Below are 22,870 nucleotides of genomic sequence, written 5' to 3' on the forward strand. Positions count from 1 at the left end.
GGACTCGAACCACGGACCTTTCGTATACGCGCCCACTGTGCTGGACATTATACCACGAATGCATGCTAAGAAGGCGGGAGAAATACCTTATAATTTAATGAAATTTTATTTCTTCAAACAAATATTAATCAATTTTAACTTTAAGTAATTCATATTCCTTGGTATTTGCCATCAAGTTTATTATTCTCATTGTTTGAATTGTATGAACTGATAATCAATACCACTCTTCAAAAACTAAATTCCAATTGTATATTTAAAGTTGTTCGAAAATTATTAGTCGCATTTCTAAAACTATTGAATAATATTTTTTCAGTTAAAATATAAGTTTTCTCAGCTCAAGCACTGATACGTTAAACACATCGCATCATGATATGAAACGATTACGTAATTCTAATTTTAAATTTCTCTCCGACGGTTTTGATTTCTAAACTGAAAGATATTTCTCTGTTAAAGATTTAAACAAAACAATTTGCATGAAAAGAAAAATTAGTGTATATATGTTAAACTCGTACATATAAACTGTGCTTGTTGTTTCATCATGATTAATGAGCCTTTCGTAATTTAGTCGCTTTTCGAATTTTTGTAATTTGCGTATTACATGTTAAGATCCAAACTTTACATGCAGTTTTAAATTCTGAAATCATCAGGAGTTTTTTTGCCCTTTTCTCTATGATGGAATTCAAAAATCAAGATAAATTCCATCATTTTGGAGATTAGTTCTTTATCTATCTAAGCGTAGAAATATATATTCGTGCATTCTAGCAAGTAGTTTATTTTTCTAGAATTTTAGATCTGCAGCATGCGTCCCTCAAATATTAAATGTATTAAAATCAAGTCATATCTATTATTTTTGATGAAATGAAAATTAAACAACATAGAAGGAAGATAAATGTACATTTTGATTAATTAAAATTTTTTGAAGCCATGCCAGAAAACAACTTAAAATTTTTAATTTCAAAGTTTTAATAACCATTAATCTAAAATTTAATTATATCATATATTTTGAACGCTGCTAAAATGAAATTAAAGATTATAGCTACAATATTTCAACTAGACTTTGTCGAAATTGTTAAAATAAGTGTGTGACCATTTCACTCCAAGATCTATCGTCTGTTTACATATTTAAATTTTAAAAAATCTGATGTTCACGGTTAAAAAATAATATTTCTTTAAAATTCCTAATATCAAAATAACGAGTCATCGTATACATATGTATCAATTAAAAGAAGAAGATAATGGTTTCTATGTGTAGTTGCACTGACATGTGACTTATTTATATTTTCGTTTACATTTAATAGCATGTATGAAGATCTAGTTATGTTTCGTTTGACTGAAATAAATTTAATTGAATTTAATAATTAATTTAATTAAATAATTGAAGTGCAAAATGGCTACCCATCTGAGATAGCAGACGCTCTAGTGGATGAAAGGATGGCTTACATTCAAGCTACGCATGGCGAAAATCATTATTCCGTACAGCCAGTACTTTTACTTTATTTCGTACGGGATTCAAATCCACATTAAAGATCCGAAACTGAGTAATTTTCATCTGGCAGCTGCTGGTGAGTTTGTTATCGCAACTAAATTTTGCAGCTTTTTACATGTTTCCAACCTATTACCTAATCTTTCCTGTTAAGGGTAGGCTTTTTATTCTTTAATTTTAAAGTTCACTTTCATACTTATATAAAAACAACAAAATCTAGCAATAAAAAACTAACTGCTTCATAAAATTCCAGATACAGGTGCTAAGTTTCACAGTCAGAAAATTTAAGCATTCAACAATAAAGGTTGTTTGTCCCTATGAAATATAAAAAATGTCCCTATCCCCTTAGAAAAATAAAACTATATATCCGAAATCCTTATTTACTACAGAATTATATTTGTCATTGATTTAGACTAGTCATTATAATTGCATTGTACCTTTTACCACGCATATTTTCAAATAACACATATTACATCGCAATAATTTACAACGACGCTTTTTTTTTTTTTTTAAAGACACTTTGTTTCTGACATAAATCCTTGCCGAAATAATTGTATTCTTGATTAATTAACAATATACTTGTATCTCATTTTGACAGTTCAATTAAATGAAATGAATGAGAAATGAGTTTTCATTGACCATTTATTACTTTTGCGTTTATATATTTAGTAAGAAATCTCTCGAAAGAGAATAAAATGATGAAATATAAATTTGATATGACATTTCCATAGGAAATTGCATTGTGAAATATTAAATTTACGTCGAATCGAATCAAAATTTCGAGCTAAGTTCGAACAAAGAACTTAATTTTATTGGACATCTGAATGACTTCTCATTGCAGTGAAATACAACTTTAAAAAAAATACCCTTCCCGATATGATTTATATTTTTCCTCGAACCGGCTAATGGCGCGAAAGTACAGAAGATGGTTATTGAGTTACTATGAATTTCGCATTGCTGAAATTTTGATTTCATTCATTCAATTTAGGAAAGTTTCAGCTACTCTTTATTGAGAAAAGGATTTATATGAACTCCATCTACAGCAAAATTCTTCGAAACGAAAATAAATGATATAAGAAGGCAGTACTTCTGTGCATATATATTTCTGACTTATGAAATCAATAAGCGTGAAAAAGGGGATTTTGAGAATTCGGAAGTACAGCTAATAGGCTGTCTATTTTTGTATCTCCAACAGAAAATAGCTATCAGCAACAGAGTCAGTGCGTAATACATAGTTGTAGAAGTTATAGGCGAATATACAAATTTTGTAGCTGTAATTAAATTACTTGCTTACTGAAAGTGTGTGGTTTCCTTTTTAGATATCAAGTAAGACTAGTCATATACGCTTTTATTCGGTTGGAGTAAGCGAGTTATAGAGGATGGGTGAAAAAAAAGGCTGTGTCAGTATTGAAAATCGCACTATTTGCGCTGGCAAAAATGTTATAATCCCTAAAGGAGAAGGTTTGTACTGCTAATACTTATTTATTTTATTCGGAGTAAGGACCAAAGCGTTTCGTTTACGGAGTACCTTTGTAATACAATTTAGGCGAAAATATAGAGGACAGAAACCTTGCTGAGAAGGTAACGCAGGGGAAAAAATGTCGTCTTAGAAAATAAAGTAGTTTAAAAACATCTCAGTTTTAAAACACTGTTGTCTTGAGGTTAAAAATATAGCAACTATTAATCATTACATGATCTCAGACATTTGGTTTCAGATTTTAAAAGTTTTAAATGCAGGTTCAATTAATGATTAGTGAGCACAAGAAGGAATGATGAATATTTTTACCTCTGTATTTCATATTTTTGAATTAACTAATAAATTTTTCCTGGAAAGGCAAGAAAAACTCCTAACCAGTCAAAAACTGAAATTGAGTAGGCTTTTTAATACTTGTATAGCAGACAACAGTTAACAGAATGTTATATTTATGTAGTAAACTGCTTAGATTGATAATTTAATTAATTCTTTTTATAAACCTGGATTAATAATAATTTCTTTATAATGTTGGATTAGTGGTGCGAACATGCATGTAAAGATTTTAAAAACTGAAAACATATGTCTGCGATGCAAAGTTTTGCCCACGATGTTTTAAGAACTGCCATGTATTTTCTTTCTTCTCTTTTTTTCTCGGATTTCTTTTTACTACGGTGTTTTCTCGTTCCGTTGTTTTCTCCACAACGGCTTCTTCGGCAACATTTTGGCTAAATATCTTTCATTTCAGTCCAGCGAAGAATGACCTAAAGTCTGAAAATAAATGATCGACCCAGATCAGATTTCATTCCGAAATGTGAAATTTTAACTTTTTAAAAAAACGTATAGTGTAAACATTAAGTAGCCGGGTAACAGAGTGAATTTATACTCTCTCTCTCTCTCTCTATATATATATATATATACATGGTGATTCTAAATTGTTTTTACAAATTAAGAGGGGTAATAGTACTGATTCAGATGAGCAATAACTACCATAGAACATAAGATCGCATTCCACTCTGCAAGGCAGAAATGAGGAAGAGGAATATTAGAATTCCAGTCTGAGCTTACAACAGTGTTGGAAGAGCGAATGAACGAGACCAAAAGTTGCACAAACAGTTTAGCGAAAAACTCTACACAAAAGGGATAAAATGGAAAACTTGGCTTTCGAAAGTTAATTCGAGCTCAGACTTTGATGGCAAACTCTCTAATGCACATCTTTGGTTGGCAAGGTCTCAGCCTCGCAAACGATTGCAACAAATTAATTATTTAAATTATATGGGAGAAATTATCTACTATGGGAAAAAAACTTCTACCTAGTTTTTATTTACCTTCGCCATCTTCTATCCTGTCCTCTTGGACTTACTGGGCTGCGCTCATTCTACTTGAAGCGCTCTTCTGTGGGACACGAAGTTCTGACAGTCGGAACGCAGCATGAATTTTTCATGCAAATCTCGGCATACAACGGAACTTCGAGTTCGTTAATAGTATTCAGCCCTTGATTAGATAATTAACTTGCTGCAATCGTTAGCGAAGTTGAGATCTTGCCAACCAAAGATGTGCATTTGAGTGTTTGCCATCAACGTCTGAGCTCGAATTAACACTCGAACGCCAAATTTGAGATTTTATCCATTTTGTGCACTCTCTGTAAGTTTTTCACTAAACTGATTGTGCAACTTGTATTCTCGTTCATTCATTCTCCTAACACTGTTGTAAGTTCAAGTTAGAATTCTAATATTGCTCTTTTCTGTCTCTCAGAGTGGAATGCGACCCTATGTTCTTTGGTAATTATTGATCATCTGTATGAAACTATCACCTCTCTTAATTTGTAAAAACAATTTAGAATTACCCTATATATACATAAACTTAAAGCATCTAAAGTTAATATTAAATTGGAATCAAATCAAGGCAATTCCTCAACAATATTAATAATTGCAACCGTGTATCAGAGGTATAACACAATATCTAAACAAATCAAACTTAAAATAAAAATTCTTAGTAGAACAAACTCGAAAAATAAAAATGCGAAAGGGAAAATATACAAAATTATAAAAATTAATATCCTTTTGCTGAAACTCCAGTTCATCGAAACATATTAATCGACCTTTATGAAGCTTTAATCCATTTTTCGCTGATGAGCTCAGAATTGGAGTTTCAGAAAAAAGGATATTAATTTATAATTTTGTATATTTTCCCTTTTACATTTTTTATTTTTCGAGTTTTTTTCTACTGTGAATTCTTATTTTAATTTTGATTTGTTTAGATATGGTGTTAAACCTCTAATCACGGTTATAATTTTTAATACTCTTGAGGAATTGAATTGCTTTGATTTGAATTTAATATTAACTTTAGATGCCTTAAGTTTATGTTACTTCAAACCTGCAGAACGGGTTTAATTTTTTTTTTTCATTTTTAGCCTATTATTATGTTTTTCATATATATATATATATATATATATATATATACTCACTCTCAGTTGTTTAAGTGGTGCAAAGGCTAACGAATCCGTCGTTTGGCTGTTTGTTTATATCTGAAAGTCTTAGTAGAACAGTGAATTGAATCAGTTTGTGAATCAACTTCAGTATCTTTTTGCTGAGTGCAACCAAAAGTGAACTTTCAGTTTTCTGCCCCGAAAAATCTGTTTTTCTAAACTAATTACTTATATAGCTACTGTTTGTATATATATATATAAATCAAAAAGTAGTAGTACGGCCTTGCCGGTTAGAAACATATTATGCACATTGAATTTTAATGTTAAGTTTTCTACATGAAATAAAAGATAATACTTTGGTTAGCCAGTTATAATTTTGCGTGTAAAATTTTTAAATACAACTCGTAGTCATTTCGTAATTCTTTATATTATGGAAATATTTTGTAACTAATAAAGTAAATTTACATAACTAACTAATAACGTAAAGTACTTAATACAGCAACTAATAAAGTAAAGTACTTAACATGATACTGAAGCATCAATGTCTATGGTGTTTATGCTATATCAAATCTTAAATACTTAAACGCGATAAAATTAATGAGGAAGGGGTTATAAGTTTGATACTTCTGATTGCAATAAATAAGGAAGTTACACAACTAGTTTCAAAGTTCTACATTTGGCTTTAGTAGATTAAGCAAAGAACACTAGAGTTGTCTACCTAAAATGGATGCTTTCGTGGAGAACATTCTAAGGGAAAATGGCTGGTATACATGTTACATATGAGAAAACCCCTCAAAACACCCATGTAGCCAGCCCGTTAGCTCGGAATCGAATCCAGATGAAAACCATCAATATTCAGCGATTTCATTGCTCAGCCGCTGTGCCCACAGTTCTTCCACAAAAGTAAATTGGATAAGTATATGATCATGATGTGTTATAAAATAGTAACATTATAAATAAATCAATAAATCTGTTATCAGTACATTATCTTTACCTGCTTAAAAATGATTTTCTAAAATTAACAGAGTCTACTCACTAATAGATATATATGCATTTTTTTAAAGAGCTGTTGCAGATTTATAAGGTTTTTTTATTATTATTTTTATTTTTTTATTATTTATTATTTATTTTTTTTTCTTTGAGGATCGTTATTTTATCATCAGTTTTTATATCTTTACAACCCCGAGCGTCGTTTACATGCATATTCTTCATAAAATAATCAGAAAATGTTCTTAGAAAAAAGGAAAAAAAAAGTAACTTGTAACGTGTGTTTCTTATCTCGAACTGAACATCGAGGAAGAGATTGCAAAATTCTGATAAACACAACTTCGGTAAAGCAAAGGCGGAAAAGAACTCCATTTCTTTTCTTACCTAACTGAGAAAAACTACCGAACACAAACTTCTTTTTTAAAGAAATTCTTTGGCAACAATGGAAGAAGAAATAATAAACGCACCCAAAGTGTTCCTTTATAGTTTCTTTCCGAGGAGACACTTCAAATATCATACTGTGGAAGGGAAAGAAAAAAAAGAGGAAGAAAAGTAACAAAATAAATCTTCACCTGTGACGACAATTTTTCCGGCACTGACGCTCATAACCATCTCGCCTGTTAGTTTGTGCCGCGTCTGGCAGAGAAATGTCCGAAGGGAATCTTTTTCTAAAACTCCATGAATCAAGAGCTCTCCGGAATTAAGAACAGTGTATGAACTACCTGCAGGGAGAAAAAAAGCAAAACCAGAACATTATCAAGTAGTTGAAAGAAGAAAAACATTCCATTACATGCTTAAATTTTATTCTAGCGGAATAATTTCAAACTAATGACCATAACTAAAATTTTCTTTAAGAATCGGCATAGATAAAAGACTGAAGTATAGAATAAAATTTAAAAGAATTTCAAAAAATGAACAATTCGCGTTAAATTAAATATTCTGTCACCATGAATAAATGACGAACTTTTATTAAAAAAATTGAAACTGGTTTAATGCGCTGACATTAAATGAGGATAACGTTTAAAAAAATTCCTCATCTTTGCATTTCAACGATGCAACACAGCTTAGGAGAATGTAAGAACACGTTAAATAAGGGGGAGGAAGAACATTTATAAAGTGGATAAAAGAAAGCAAAATACATTCCATTGAAATTTTGTAATATTATTTCAATGAAACAATTTCAAATTAATAGCTGTAATTAAAATTCTATTATAAACTATAGATGAATGAAAGAGAAACTGAAAATAACCTTAAAAACTAGAAAATGGTTAATTCTCATTAAATTAATATTCTCAGTGGAATAAAAAAAGAGAAACCTTTTGCACGCAAATGAAAGACACATTTTTAATTTTGAAAAACAGAAACCAATGCAAATAGTGTTTATAAGAATAAAAGCAAACTGCATAATAAAAATCAGAGTTAATTTTTAGTAATAACTGAGTATGAATTTTTTCAACTGACTTCCATTTGCGAACATGATTTATTTGATTTTCTTTCATACATTGATAAGTAATAATGCTAAAAATAGTGAAACACTAATGTATTTATTTAGCTTTAAAAGGTCATTAAAACACATATATATTTATTTATTCAGATCTAAGAGAAATAATCGCAAGCAATATATTATTACTAGTGCTTCTATTATAACTTTTACACGAAGAGCAATTGTTAGTTCCAGTAATGGAAACTTTTCTGAAGATTCGATGTCAGTACTTATTTGCCCTGAATCTATTATTTCTTTTGTTTTCTTTGTATATGCATATATATATATATATATATATAGAGAGAGAGAGAGAGAGAGAGATAGAACAATTAGTATAAGAATATCTTTTTATTTTTTTCCTAAACTATATATATAAAATATAACAAAATATGACAGCTGCTTTAAAAAATAATTGGTGACCTCAAAATTAACATTCCAAATTTGGTGATCTACCCTAAGATAATTTTTTCTCCCACGTTCCAGATTTTTCTATGTTATATAACGTTTTAACGCAGATACCTCTTGTCCAAGCAAATTAATTGTAAACCAAAACTCGGAACTGAACCTTTTCCGTCTCCCAACTTTCTTCCTCTGAAGTAATATGACGCTGTTCCCTTTTTCTCTCCTGCTGGCAAGATTCTTTTCATCCATGCTGCTTCCGCTTATTTGCTTAAGATGACGTCGTTCTTCGAAATGTAACTTAATTCCATTCAAATATGAGTAGGAAACATCGTGTCTGCAAAAGGATGGTTTGACATACGTGAAAAAATAAAGAAGTGGTTCTTCAAGATCCGTTTTGCTAAATGCGTCTTTCTGCTTTTTCACTCAACCACCTTCACGCCAGTACGGTCTTCTCAGCCATCTACGCAGTATCATAAGTTGTTTAAGTTCTAAGCTGTTGTTAATGTTGTTAAAGTTGCAAGCTGCAAGCCTACGACGTACAGATTCAATTACTATGCGGATATGCGGATAGTGCCCTGGCTGTGGAAGCCCATATGCTCTGAACCCTCTTCCAAAGTTCGTCCTCAGATAACGGCTGGGGCAGAGCAGGTAACAAGAGAGCGAGAACACTTGGTAACTAACAGAAGTAAGCAGGTATACGTCCCACATCATCCTCTGGCTAGAAGCAAAAACTCCCATGAGCTCCACGGGTGCAACCTTCGAGAGTTTAGACGAATACAAACACAATGAATTTGCTTAATTTCGAAGTTCGACGTTCATTGTCATTCGTATTATTACAATATATTGCACCAAGTGTTCAGACTATGCAATAAATGTGTTGCAGCATGTATGCTGTTTTGTTGACTTAAGTGGGTGCAGCTCAGTGAAAGTCATAACCTGGCAGTTGTCCTCTTCCAGGGCTGTAATCGTGTCGATACTCTGGCATGTCTCGGCCACAATCACACGATTTCGTATAATAAAGTGTGCGGGAGTGTCCACATTACTGAAGCACTGACATAGGTGAATGTCATTGATGAGAGGTCATTGTCAGACGCAGTGGTCTGAGAAGCCTTCTGCTTCCCAGATGCAAGATGGAGATTCCGTTTCAGTACGTTGAAGGTAAAAAAAGAGAACAAAATAAAGAGGAACCGATCCGTAGCGTGCGACAAAGTTGATGATTTGTGGGACGGACAAGTGCCTTTGAAGGTTGACTTTCGGGAAGATATCGTGTCACCTAAGTCCCATTCCTCTTGCTATTTCAGGTTGATGGATTTCTGCAGCAGTTCCTTTTTCCAGTGTCAAAATACTGATTAGTGCAGAGAAACCACGATCAATCACATCACAGATATGCTCGTCAACGAAAAATTAGGGCACACCGCAGGCCAAGATAACAATAGGACATGCTATAAGGTTTGTCAGCTAACGAATGCCGTATGCAATGTCGCGTTGTTTTTATAGACCCAAGTTAAGACATGACGTAGCAAAGTGTTGGAAACTGAGGCGGTAGTGGTAAATTTTATGACATCTTTAAAACATAAGAAAGAAGCAAAGTATTTGCCGTCGCAATGTTGACATTTTATTGACATTGATGAAACATCTTGATATGACTGCTTATAGATATGCACGCTCTAACCTTTACTTATAGTTTATCAATTTTACTTTTAGAATGACAAGAACTACTAAATCTGCCTTTTCAAGAGTTTGAAGTCTGCACAAGATCCATTCTGCAATTTTTCATTATTTTATCTTAACATATTAATCTAAAGTAAATATACCTAATAAAGCATAAATTTAATTGCTTTTAAAATATTAAATTTAATCTATACCAAGAAACCCGAGCTAAATTATTGTTCAAAATTTTGTTAAAAAATTGATATTTTATTTATGCAAAATAATTAAAAATTAAAATAAACTGTATAGTAAGTTATTAATTTACGTATTTTAGATATTTTAAAACATCATGTTTTCTAAATATGAATAAAATGCAATTCTAATTTTCTGTTAATAAGAACTGAATTTGTTAATAATACATATGTGCCAGATGTTTAATAAACATAGGTAAAATTAATGCACTGTTAATAAATATTATGCAAACTGCATAGGCATATTGTTATATATCCTCTTATTTTGACAAATTAATTTTTCAGAAACTACGGCTGAACAGCGGCCGAGTGGTAAAGTCGCTAAGCACTGGTATTTCGGTCCGAGGGTTGAATCCCGACGAGCGAGCTGGCTGCGTGAGCGTTTCCGTGGTTCTCTGTATGTGTAACGTGCATTCGAGACAGTTTCAACTACAAAGGGCCTCCACGAAGGCCTCCCTCCACTTAGCCCTAGTGTACTTTGCTGTTACTTTCCAAAACTATTTGCATACTTTAATTGTAAACGGGAAAAAAGCCAGAATAAATTAATTAAGTTTTAAAAGCAAATCAAGAGATAAAGGATTTTATTTTTTTTAATTTTATTTTACAATGCTTAGCAATAAAGGAACAAAGAAGCTTTTTTTTTAATAAGCATTTTCATCACAGTTATATAAGCTAATAAACTATAGTTTTCTTTTTCATGCTACTTTCAATCATGTGAATCGTTTTACAATTAAAACTTCCATGAGTATTACTATATTCAGGAATTTTTTGTGTGATATACATGCAATTTTCAACGCAAGGAGATGTACCCACTGAATTCTTTTTGCCTGGATAATTAACTTAGCAAACGTAAAGTAGTTATGAATATTTTAAAAGTATTTGAATAAATGCGAAGCATGTTTAATAAGATATAAATTGTAAGATAACATTTCTTCAAATCAGCATATTCTTGTGTGTCACACCCCTCAACCAATGTAAAATGACGTGAGCCATGCCAGTTAAAACTGACGTAACACCTCAAAAGTCAGTTTTAACTGTTAATTATGAAAAACGAATGGGCAGTGAAAAGGTTGTCGGAAATAAGAAGAGAGAGAGAGAGAGAAATAGAGAAGCGGAAGGTAGGATGAATTGACTGAGTATTTTGAGATAAGGAAGAAGAAAAGATGGAAAAAAGGTTTCGAATGATTTAGAGATATGGTATGTGCAGAGAATAAAATGAGTTTTTTGTGAGACATGAAGGAAGGTAACTGACGATGTATTAGCTAAGGTTCCAGAATGCTAACATGGGCACGACGAAGTACAGAATATATTTAACTTTGACCGATGATCAACGAAATACTGTTCAACCTAATCCTCAGTGTATACGGAGAGCATGGTAGATGGACTCATTTTATTTTTCAAGAATGATGAAGATTTTCTGATTATGTGTCGCCCACTTGAATGGTGATTAGCTGAACTTATATAATGAGTGTCAAAAACTGTTATCGTCAGGGAAACTGGGTCCATAATTTTTTGCTAAATATATCTATCGACATGAAACAATTGCATTTTCAATAACTAGCAGAATCAATTAACTCTAATTCAAATCCGTGTAAGTTTTATTCATTTTTTTTTTTATTTGCTAGGATAAAATACAGAAAGATACAAAGAATGAGTGTTAAGCACACTCATTCTTTGTATCTTTCTGTTATTGTTTAAGATCCATTTAAGGTACCAAACCTGTCATATATCTTTGCGTGGTCAGTCAGTCTGTTGTTTATTGCCTATCGAAAGTATAGCAAAGAGAGATAGACAGTCAGTTGAAGAATGAAGTTGTCTGCCAAAATTTTCTGTAGGGTGTTCGCATCCGAGTTTGAGTTTGGTTTTTAGCTGGTATGGCTGATACAGTTTTGTAGGATGTTCAGGTAACATCTGAGTTAAAATTGATTAAACATTGGTTTTTCTTCCTTGAACTTATTTTATTATATTTTGTAAATGTTCGTGTGCATAATACCATGTTTATAGATAATAAATTTGTTAAAATTAGATTTATGTGCAGTATAATATCTTAGCCATCGCGACAATTACTCTCTCTTACTTCACTCTACAGGAAATTAAAATTAAATGGATGGCACAGAAAATAAGAATTTTGCTGTTATTTTTTAGAAGATTGTTTACAGATACGCTTAAGGGAGTAAGTAGAGTGATTTGATTTCGAGTTTAAAAGAACTTGATAAAGAAACCGATTCCAGTTTAAATGTTGTAAAACTGAAAAAAATGGAACTATAACCAGAGGGCCATGTAAACTTTACATTTAACCAAGCAAATAAGAAAGAATTATAATTATAAGAAAAACACTGCATGGAAGAGTTACATGTCAAAAGTAATAAAGGTAACATAAAGCAATTACTCTTGGATAAGAGGAAAAGTTATGTCCATGCAAAAATCTGTCGAATCTCTTTAACTAAAGGTTCAGATGTTAGATGTTTCAATTTTTTTACTGTTGCCATTTACCGTTAGGTTATAGCACTTATTTTTTTATTCAAAAGAAGAAGCTTTTGAACAGAAGAACGTAACAAACGAAATTAAGTCTGAAATTTTACTTCACGTGATAGGTGATAAGTCTTCTAAAGTATATTAAACATGATGATTTGAAAGACTATGAGAAAATAGAATATTTGACCATTAAGGGCTATGAACTATCATCAATTATATATTTAGAAAATTTTCGCAAGCGAAAAGGTTGATTAGGGGAAACTCATTTGTAGTTTGCTTCTCACTTAATGTCTTGTTGGATACATCATTGTAAAAGCAAAAATATCAATGATTTTAAGATTTCATTTACTTAATTTTACTACTTTGATTTACTACTTCAGATAAACTTTTTCAAACATTGAATAATGCTTTGGCAACTCATGTTGCAGTTTGAGAAGGTGAAAGTTGGCTACACCCAGTAGAACTGGCGAAGGAGTGTGATATTTATTTCACTACGAAAGGTAGATCTTTCGATGGCTTGATTGTGTATAGCAAAGGACGCGAGGGTCATCTGCCTAAGGAAAGGGATGCCTTCGTGTACAATTTTCTATGGGAAACTGCCTCGTTACACTTTATGCTTTGCGAAAATCACGAAAAGGGCCATGCAGCCAGCCCCTTAGCCTGGGATCGAACCCAAGGCAGAACTTCCAGTGTTCAAAGATGGATCTTTCGCTAACATAAGAGGTGAAAACAGCGCCAATTATCGCGATTCTTTCAACAAGAATGTATTAAATTCAGCCACAGTACTGAATGTGTTTTAAATATTTTCCACCAGATCTGAGAATAGCTTCAGCTGTAAATGAACAAAAACAATTTAATCATTGTTAAATATTCATTTAAATCATTCAATTAAATCATTGTTAAATATTCATTTAAATCATTCAATTTAATCATTGTTAAATATTCATTTAAATCATTCAATTTAATTATTGTTAAATATTCATTTAACAAATAAATTTGATAGGTCAAATAAACAAAACGATAAGTGTTCAAGTCAAATCAAAGATTAACCCTTCAAGTAAACCCAAAGACAATGCGGGTGTTACTGACGTAAATTCTAAGCATTTACAAAAATGCAAGTATTATGATTAAAAGTTTAACTTTCTTGCGAATGATTATTATTTATACTGCAGACAAGCAAGTAGAAGCAATAAAAGATTCAGGTGCGGAAATGCCAATTTGAACATAGCGTTAACACATGACTTAGAAATACAAAGTAAGGATAAAATTATTTTAAGTTCTGCATGTGCTAGCATCATCGGGGCGATTACAAACATTCTGTACCGCGCCACGCGCATAAGGAAAAATCCGTACATGTGATTGGATATACTTTGAGATGATATCATTTTCTCTTGGCGTAATGACATTTTGCCTGGGTTCTTACGGTTTTACTTTTGTTGAATAACGCGCATGAGTGACACTGCAGTTACTCATGACTGAAAATTATCCTTTATTTTCTTTTAAACGAAAAAAATTAGTTGCAGGTTCTGCATATGGCTTCCTGTTTCATGCAAGGGTAAAATTATAAAATCTTTCTCTTAATATCAGATGCTGATAATACCAGAAGCAATCTTAAGCGCTTAGATCATATAAATAGTTGAATTCATGAATTTAGTGCAAAAACCAAAGCACGACGATATCGATCCAAGTATAAAGGCATTGCATGCCAGTAAGTATATTATTATTATTTCAGTTTTGTGGCAATCTATTGCTTTCACATTGCAGAAACTATTTCCTTTTCAAATATTATGTTATTTCCATATTAACGGCCATGTAATTCTAATATACTGTTTCCTTAAATGAATTAAAAGGAATGCATTCAGTAATGTGGCCGGATTCAATACACGCGTATAATAAAATAAATTTCCTTCTCTTACAAACACTATTATTCTTTTGCGAAGGTTCAAAACATGTTACACATTAAAAAAAGCGGAACATTCAAAGTAATATTATCCAATTTAAAATACGCATCTCTAGTTCCCTGTTCCAAATTTACATTAAGCTAACTTCAAATATATTTTACTTTTTCAGACTGATTATAAATATTGTGAATTTATTGTGTACTATGTTAGCTCCCAACGTCATTTTTGATATTTCCGAAAACTGACTTGTCTCATGCATTCGCAGAGTGCATCAGCAGAGAATGCATATGTAAAGAACAGGAAATAATGAAGTAATGATCCCACCTTTAATGTGAAGGGTTTCAAATTAAGAATACATTTATTAAAAATCTCTGAGCTTAATATTAATACACATTAACCGAGTTAACACAAGAAAAAATAATACATTTTCTCTCTAGGAAAAAAAATCACATTTTTATATTAAATTCATCATACTGCAGTGTTATAAGAAGTGTAATCCCAACTCATAGCAAAAATATAACGCATGTAATAATCTTTTCGTAAATGCTATCAAAATGTAATCAAATGGAATGGAGGTGTACGCTCGAGCCCAAGCAAAGTGAAGGCGTTCCTAAGCGTAGAGGAAATGATAGCATCGTAAGCCATACTGAGTCATGAGGAGGGATTTTTTCCTATGTCCGTGAAGCGTAACAGAATGCTTATATGCCATCGGGGTAACATTAGCAATTATTCCCATTTATATTAAAAAAAAAAAAAAAAAAAAAAACATGAGTACATGGGTTTGTATTCGCGGATAGAATCTCTTTTCGCTTTGACAGATCAACTGAATGTTCAATGCTTAATTACGCTAGATGTGTGGGGTCGCATATTCGAAGAGGAGAACGTATATCAATCAGCAATCTTTAGTGACACGAAACCAGAAACGTAAAAACAAAAAGAGCTCCAAATTGAAATAGCTGACGCCGTCAACTGTCGAATGTGAATCTTTTATTCTATTGCTCAATTTCGAAACCGCCTGATGAGAAAGACTCTACAGAACAGAGCAGCGGTTCTCAACCTTTTGACTAACGCGTACCATTTAAACAAAAATTGAAAAACTTTAGTACCACCACTACATTTTACAATGATTATTTTTCTCAATAGAAATATTAATATATATATATATATATATATATATAAATATTAATATATATATATATATATATTGTATATATATTGCCATTAACACAACCTACTGGCTATTGGTATTAAACACGCAAACATAAAAAATATTAGATTAAAAACTGATTACCATTTTATTTATGAAAATCTAAATTACAATATTACTTTTAATTCTAATATATAGTGCGAAATTTGAGCCTGTTTCATAGAGATCAATTTCTTTATGTCTGGCCTTATTTCACTTAATTTTTACCGTAAGTTAAGATCTAGTTTTAATTTTGTAATCTATTTATTTTTCAAATATAACATGGAAGAAAATCCTTGCTCACATAAGTACCTTGTGCAGAAATTCAATAAAAATGTAATAGCTATATTTTAAATGCCTTTAATATTTTCTTTGTTTCTCGTTGTTCAGCCAAAAGTTAACAAGTTTTTATTTTTGAAATCTTCGGTTACAGTTCGATTACAGGAAATTTCTATCAAATGTTCTAAAACTTCACGGGATAAAATTTCAGTTGCATTTGAACAAAATGGATTTCTAATCAAATTTTCTTCACAATCCTTAGGAAAGTATTTAATATAAGATTCTCATTCTTCTTTTATTTTCAAATTATTTTCGGTTAGAAAAGTTTCTGAAAACGATAAAAAGCTTAAAATGTTATTATCCAATTCTTTGATTACTAGCTCGAGTTACTTTTATCATTACATTCATTTTATCTCTAATAGTAAACAAATTAACAGTTTGTCTTTGTAATCATAAATTTAATTCATTTAACTTTCCAAAAATATCAGCTATATATGCTAAAAGCGTTAACCATAATTCACAAAATAAACATTTTTGAATCACAGAGGAAAATTTGAGTTTCTGATCGAAGTTCATAAAGACGGTTTAAAACTTTGCTCTGAATAACCACCTTACTTCGGACTATAACAAAAGCGTTTCATGTTCACTGCCCATTTCTTGGCATAAAATCGTAAATAATTTTTAATTTAAATTTGGGCTTTTAGTGAAAGTAGAAAATTTCACAGCTTGATTCAAAACGATTTTCGGGTTTTTGGGGATTGTTTCAGCTTCTAAACCTTCACGATGAATGAAACACCAAGTAAATTTAGTTTCAGGTTCGACTTTATTTGAGAAATAACACCGCAATGTTTTCCTGTTTAAGCCCGAGCTCTATCACTGCATACGGCAATGCACTTATTCCAAGGAATATCATTCTCGAGTATAAAATTGTCAGTTACTTTGAAAATTTCATTTGCAGTAGCACTATCGTGAAGAGATTCACAAATAAATATTCTTCGGTAATTCGTTTATCTACTTCGAAACGTATGTATACTAATAATTGAACAAAGTTCGTTATGTCAGTACTTTCATCCAATTGCAATGCGAAATACGGAACACAATGTTTTATTTTTTGAATAAATGTCTCTTTTATGGAATTTCCCATTGATAAATTCGTCAAATTATTGTATCATTTGATAACGGAATATTATCAAGTTCATGAGCCGCATTTTTCGTTGAATAATTTTAAAACGATATATTTTAGCTGCTGGTAATATAAGGTTCTTAGTTTTAATAGTCCTAGATCCATCACCTGAGAATCATCACTTTTTCGCTTAGTCAATCCTAGCCATTTTTTTTTTTTTTTTTTTTTTTTTTTTTTTTCTATTTTGAAAATCTAGGTTTATTTTATTATTTTTTCACAAATATTTAAATGCACTAAATACATTAAAAGTTCTTCAAAAACAAACGATGATATTCTTAAATTGCGTAGAAAAGTAAAGAATACGACGCAACAACAAGGCAAATTACCTGCTGTTAGAGACAGCAAATCGAGGTACAAAAATAATTCTAATATGAGCCCGGAAATGGTGGCGATGTAAAGTGTAGACATGTTAATAATTCGATCAACTCTAAAAGAATTAATGAAATACTATTATCTTTTTACAGCAACTTATTTAAATTTTCTATCAAATACAACATTCATTTCTATTACTCCTTTTAAAAACATGATTTATGACAAATTTTATGTCTATGGCTAGAAGAATAATTATGAAAATGAAAACGGATTATTTTGCTAAAGTCTGTGAGTGGCTATGGACCTTGAACCAAGCTGAGATAACGTAAATTAACTAATGATAGTGAAAAAACTTAAATAGAATGTAGGGGTATTTAAATTTTGAATTTAATAGTTAAAAATAATTTGTTTCTTTGCGTACCACCTACTTTTCTCTTGCGTACCATCAGTGGTACGAGTACCAACGGTTGAAAATCGCTGAAATAGAGGATTATTCAACTAATAAATTCTTTGAGGACGCGGAATCAGAAAGAAAGATATTTCGTTTTAAGGGACATAATTATTTTATAAAAAAAAAAAAAAAAAAAAAAATGCGGAAACATAACAACATTTAGTTTTGCAGAAAAAAATTAAATAAAATTTCTTCAAGTAGCTCATGATTCCATATAGGGAAATTATTTAGACATGCAAAAAATCAAGGAAAAGATCAACTTTTTATTTTATTGACCGAGCGTATCAGAAGATATAGAAAATTATTGTAGAACATGTGAAAAATGTCAATTAAAGTGTCCGGAAAAGCAGTCCGACAAAATTTCAGTTACAGCTGTTGTTCGCGCCCCGTATCCTTTTCATATAGTAAATACAAATATTATTGGTGAAATTTCTATTGTAAACATTTTTTGTAGCAAACATTTTCACAACAAATTACCAAGGTAGAGAGTAGAATAATTTCTCTTGCCAAAAATTCAGCGCAGCGTCGTCATAACTTAGTAACTCCTGCAAAAGGTGCCTAGATTATACTGTTTACAGCGCTATTGGCGACTGTTCATCACCATTTGCATACCAACAATTTCATCACCTTCAGGAAGAAACAATAAATATTGTTTATGTTTAAAAGAGAATCCTTCAAAATGGCAGGGTATCTTTAAAATGGCTGTTGAAGCTCTTTGTAAAATTTTTATGAGAACATATACTCCAGAAATAATTTGTAGTAATCAAGGTACTAATTTCACCTAGCAGTTGATTCAAATTTTTTTTTAAAAAAGGGTCAAGAACTTATCTTCATTTTTCGACAGCCGGTTAACCTGCATCAAACGGTTCAGTAGAAAAATGCAATCGTATATTTAAATAAATTTTAACTGAGACAAACAAACTCCTTAGTTCCTTTTTTGCATACTGTTAGGTGACAAATTGCTCTAGGGATGTTATCTCCATTTAAGCTCAACTTCAGTTGGAAAGCTAGAAGTCATTTAGCCATGTTAAAATCATCATGGGCGGGTGAAATACCATTAGCTGTTAATTTATGTAATTCAGACGTTGACTATCTACAAGAATTAAAAATAAAGAAAGCAGCTGATCTTGCTTACTTATCTCCTGCGCGAAAACAAAAATCTTGTGTATAATTTTTCCCTCGTAACAAAAGTATGACGGAAAATTTTAAAATCGTGATTTAGTATATTTACTTACTCCAGAATATAGCAGCAAGCTTTATGGTAGCTGGTTAGGTCCAGATGAAACTATTTAACGAGTAAATCCTCATAATTTAAATTACTAGATGATAGTACGCGGTATGTTCGAGTAAACAAAATAAGAAAATTTCACGTTCGAGTACAGACTATAGCAGTAATTTATGAGAATGATTCTGCATTTGTAGAAATTCATCCAGCTCTAAATAAAGTGTATTCTGCAGCAACTAAAAGTGACATCGACGTGAATATTAGTCATTTAGAGCAATATTTCTCAACTGCCGTGCTCCCAGTTGCTTAAGTGCCACAGTTTTGTATATGTAAAGATTATACTAGCAGTCAAATTAACTAACCTTACGCTAAAACATTTTACCGGACCTATCAGTAAATCGGGTTGAGAAACTGATTTAGAGAATAGTAAACAAAGGGAGTTAAGCAAGCTTAAGAACATTGCGTTGTTCTTTGGCAAAATCCAAACAGCCAGTGTTGGCGAACATAAAAATTTATTTTTGTTACTTAGAGCTGAAAAGAAAAAAAGAGCCATATATTGAATCTTTGAAATCTGAAGTAGCTAAATAAATGGAAGAATTAGAAAGCTTAAGACTTATTTAGCCAAGTGAAGCTGAAATAGCATACCCATTTGTATGTGTGGCTAAGAAAGGTAGAAGTACACGCTTATGCATCGACTTCAGATTACTGAATGCAATAACGAGCTAGTTGATTTTCTAATGGGGATTATGATTGATCTAATCAATCAGATTGGACACCATCTGCGAAGATGTTTTGGAAGGCAACTGGGAGATGCTTATGGTGTCATGGTGGTTATGTGCTTGGTGTATATACTTGAATTGACATGACTCCATTTACTTAAACATAACCTTTATTCACACACACCATAACTTTAAACACAACTGAAATAACAGAACGAATAACAAAAACCACTAAACTAAAATTCAAAACATCCTATACTGCAGCTAAGGGCGAAGTGAGTGAGTTCACTGCCGCGCTAGCAGTTTTTACATAAACCACATGACGTGGATTGGCTGCGCACGCAGTCGAACATTAGATTGCCACATGCTTTTAAACGGAAAAAGTCGTGATTTAACATTATTCAAGACACATTATACACACGTAAAAGAGAGTTGTATGTATCCCATTCTTGGAAGGGGATGGCTTTTGGACTAAAAAATGCAGCTACTACGATGGAATGAGGAGCATTGGAATTTTGAAAAGCCTACATTGATGATATAACTATCTGTTCAAAAGACTGAAATTCACATCTCAAACATTTGACGCTGTCCTAACTACATTAAGTGATTTCATATTTACTGTGACTGTAAGGAAATGGGTTTTTCTAAATTCCAAGGTCAAATATTTATGACTTATATTAGAAGTTGTAAGACATCATCCTGATACTGAAAAGATATGAGCTATCGAAATTATAGAATGACCTGAAAGTAAACCTGCACTAAAAAGTGCATTAGGCTTGTTTAACTATTATCGTGATTACATAAACAATTGTCTATAATATAATCTATTAGCTCGACCGTTGACAGAGTTTACCAACAGCATGATTCGGAAGATAATTCCGTGGGATGGTATTGAGGAAACAACATTTCAATATCTCAAACTTCGACTGTGTGAAGCAGCGAAATTGTACATGCTAGATCCAAAGAAACCGTACATCATCCAGTGTGACGCTATAGAGTTTGTGGTGCGCGTTTATCACTGAGACTGCAAAGGCAATTTGCATCCCTTCAGCTTTGGGAATCAAACATTTTTCAGAAGCTCAGCAGAACCGATCCACTATTGGACTTATGCCGTTGTGTGGTCATTAAACGATATGAAAAAAAAGTTCGAATGTTGGGTGTTTGGATTAAATATCAAGCTCATCACAGACGATAACTCACTACTGTATGTGCAAAAGTTCCCACCTCATTCTGCTTAATTATAGAGATGGGCAGTGGCACTTCAACGTTATAATATTCGTATATCCCATTGTTCTGGAACACAGTTAAGAAATTCCGGTAGTTTTTAAAAACTAGTTGGTGAATGAACTCTGTGTGAATTAAGTATGAACTGATATGCTTAAAACTTTGCATTGATTTTTTTTTTTCGTTTAGAAATTGTACGAGAACTACTTTCTATCTATTTTGAAAAATTTAATGTTTTTGAATATTGTTGCATATGTGTATTTTTTAGAAGGAATCCGGTATACCAATGTGTCTATTCATCTGTTGTGAAATGAATGTTTATTGAGCTTATTTTAAAACATTTTATTGTGGTTATTTTAAAACATTTTATTATTTATTTTAAAACATTTTAAAATTATTTAAAACATTATATACATCTCCTAAATTCTGATTTTGTTTACCTAAAAAAATAATAAGATACTGGCAAATATTATTGAATGAGTATTCGTATATAATTTAAGTACATAATTTGTTTATTTCAGTGTGGAAATATCAGAATTTTATGAGTACATTGATTACTGAGTATTATTTTTATGATGTATTATCATTTATGTTTCTGAACTCACTTGCTTGTTCATTTGTCAGATTCTGCTTCGCTTTTGCGTAGCACCATCTTACCCACAGAGGGAAAAAGAAAAATTAGCAGCAATATTTAACCTATTTTTACTATTAAAATAAAAAGTGCTCTAATTTGAAATGAACCAAACAGTGCATTGATTATAGAGTGATTAGGATTTTTGATATAAAAGATATGCCTCAGAGACTGGAAATCATCACATATTTAAGAAAGTTTCCAGAAAGAAGCTCTGTAGATAAAAAAGAAATAATGCATAATTTTAATATGACTAATAAAATAAACTTTGATTTTTAATTTTGCAATCATTAACTGAATAAAATCGAGTTATCTTAAAATTTCTTTCTAATGTAACTGGCGAAAACTTGTGAAAACATTGCATTCATATAAAAACTGTACTGAGTAAACTGCTTTGGGAAAAGTATAGCATTTAATAAAGTTCAGAATGTTGTTTTAAAATATATTTTTTTCACATACTTAAGACATTTACATTTATATTTAAGAATATAATTACAAAATGTTTACCTTCGATCATGTTTACCTTCGATCATTCGATACCTTCTTATCGAAACCTATAGATCGAAACCTATCGATCTATGGTTATCGAAACCTATCGATCTTAATGGCAAGTCACTGAATGTTTTGATCAACAAGAGGAGTGAGTCAATGATTCAAGCGAGTGTATGAGAAAATTATATTAGGACCTCTCTTCTATTTCTTACCGTGCGGTGTTATGTATCTCTTCGAGGTCAGCCAATCAGCTGCCTTCTTATCGTCAGCGAAGAACTAGCAAGGGAAACGGAGAAAGTCAGTTGAAGATTCCTTTTAATGATCAGGTTGTATTTCTTTTGCTCTTTCTGTTTCCTCCGTCTAATGAAAAAAAGAAAAAAAAAAAAAAAAAAGAAAGAAAGAAAGAAAGAAAGAAAAAAAAAAAAAAATCAAAAAATCCCATATGTGGGAAAATTTTGAACCTTACTCAAACTGTTCCAACTTTGATTATTCTAATATTTCTCAACTGTGCTTTAGAAACCAGACCTCTGAATTCATCAGATAAAGAAAATCCAGCTGACTTTAAAAGGAATGTTAAAGCTACGGAAGAAAGTCAAAAAAGTAGAAATAAAGTTCCCAAAAGCGATAGCTAAAGATT

At 31.5% G+C, this 22,870-nt stretch overlaps 1 protein-coding gene across 1 annotated transcript in view; it reads right to left on the reverse strand.

Moving 5' to 3' along the window:
- LOC118181837 (cell adhesion molecule Dscam1-like) overlaps window positions 1–22,870 on the reverse strand; it is a 1,450,682-nt gene that overhangs the window by 648,890 nt on the left and 778,922 nt on the right. The window contains exon 4 of the mRNA XM_085816862.1: window positions 6,942–7,091. Coding sequence (XP_085672988.1) covers window positions 6,942–7,091 — 150 coding nt within the window. The remainder of the gene's footprint in view (window positions 1–6,941; window positions 7,092–22,870) is intronic.

Source organism: Stegodyphus dumicola, chromosome 5 (genome assembly GCF_044657685.1).
Source record: "Stegodyphus dumicola isolate Sdum_Otavi_A_Nest chromosome 5, ASM4465768v1".
Lineage (NCBI taxonomy): Eukaryota > Metazoa > Arthropoda > Arachnida > Araneae > Eresidae > Stegodyphus > Stegodyphus dumicola.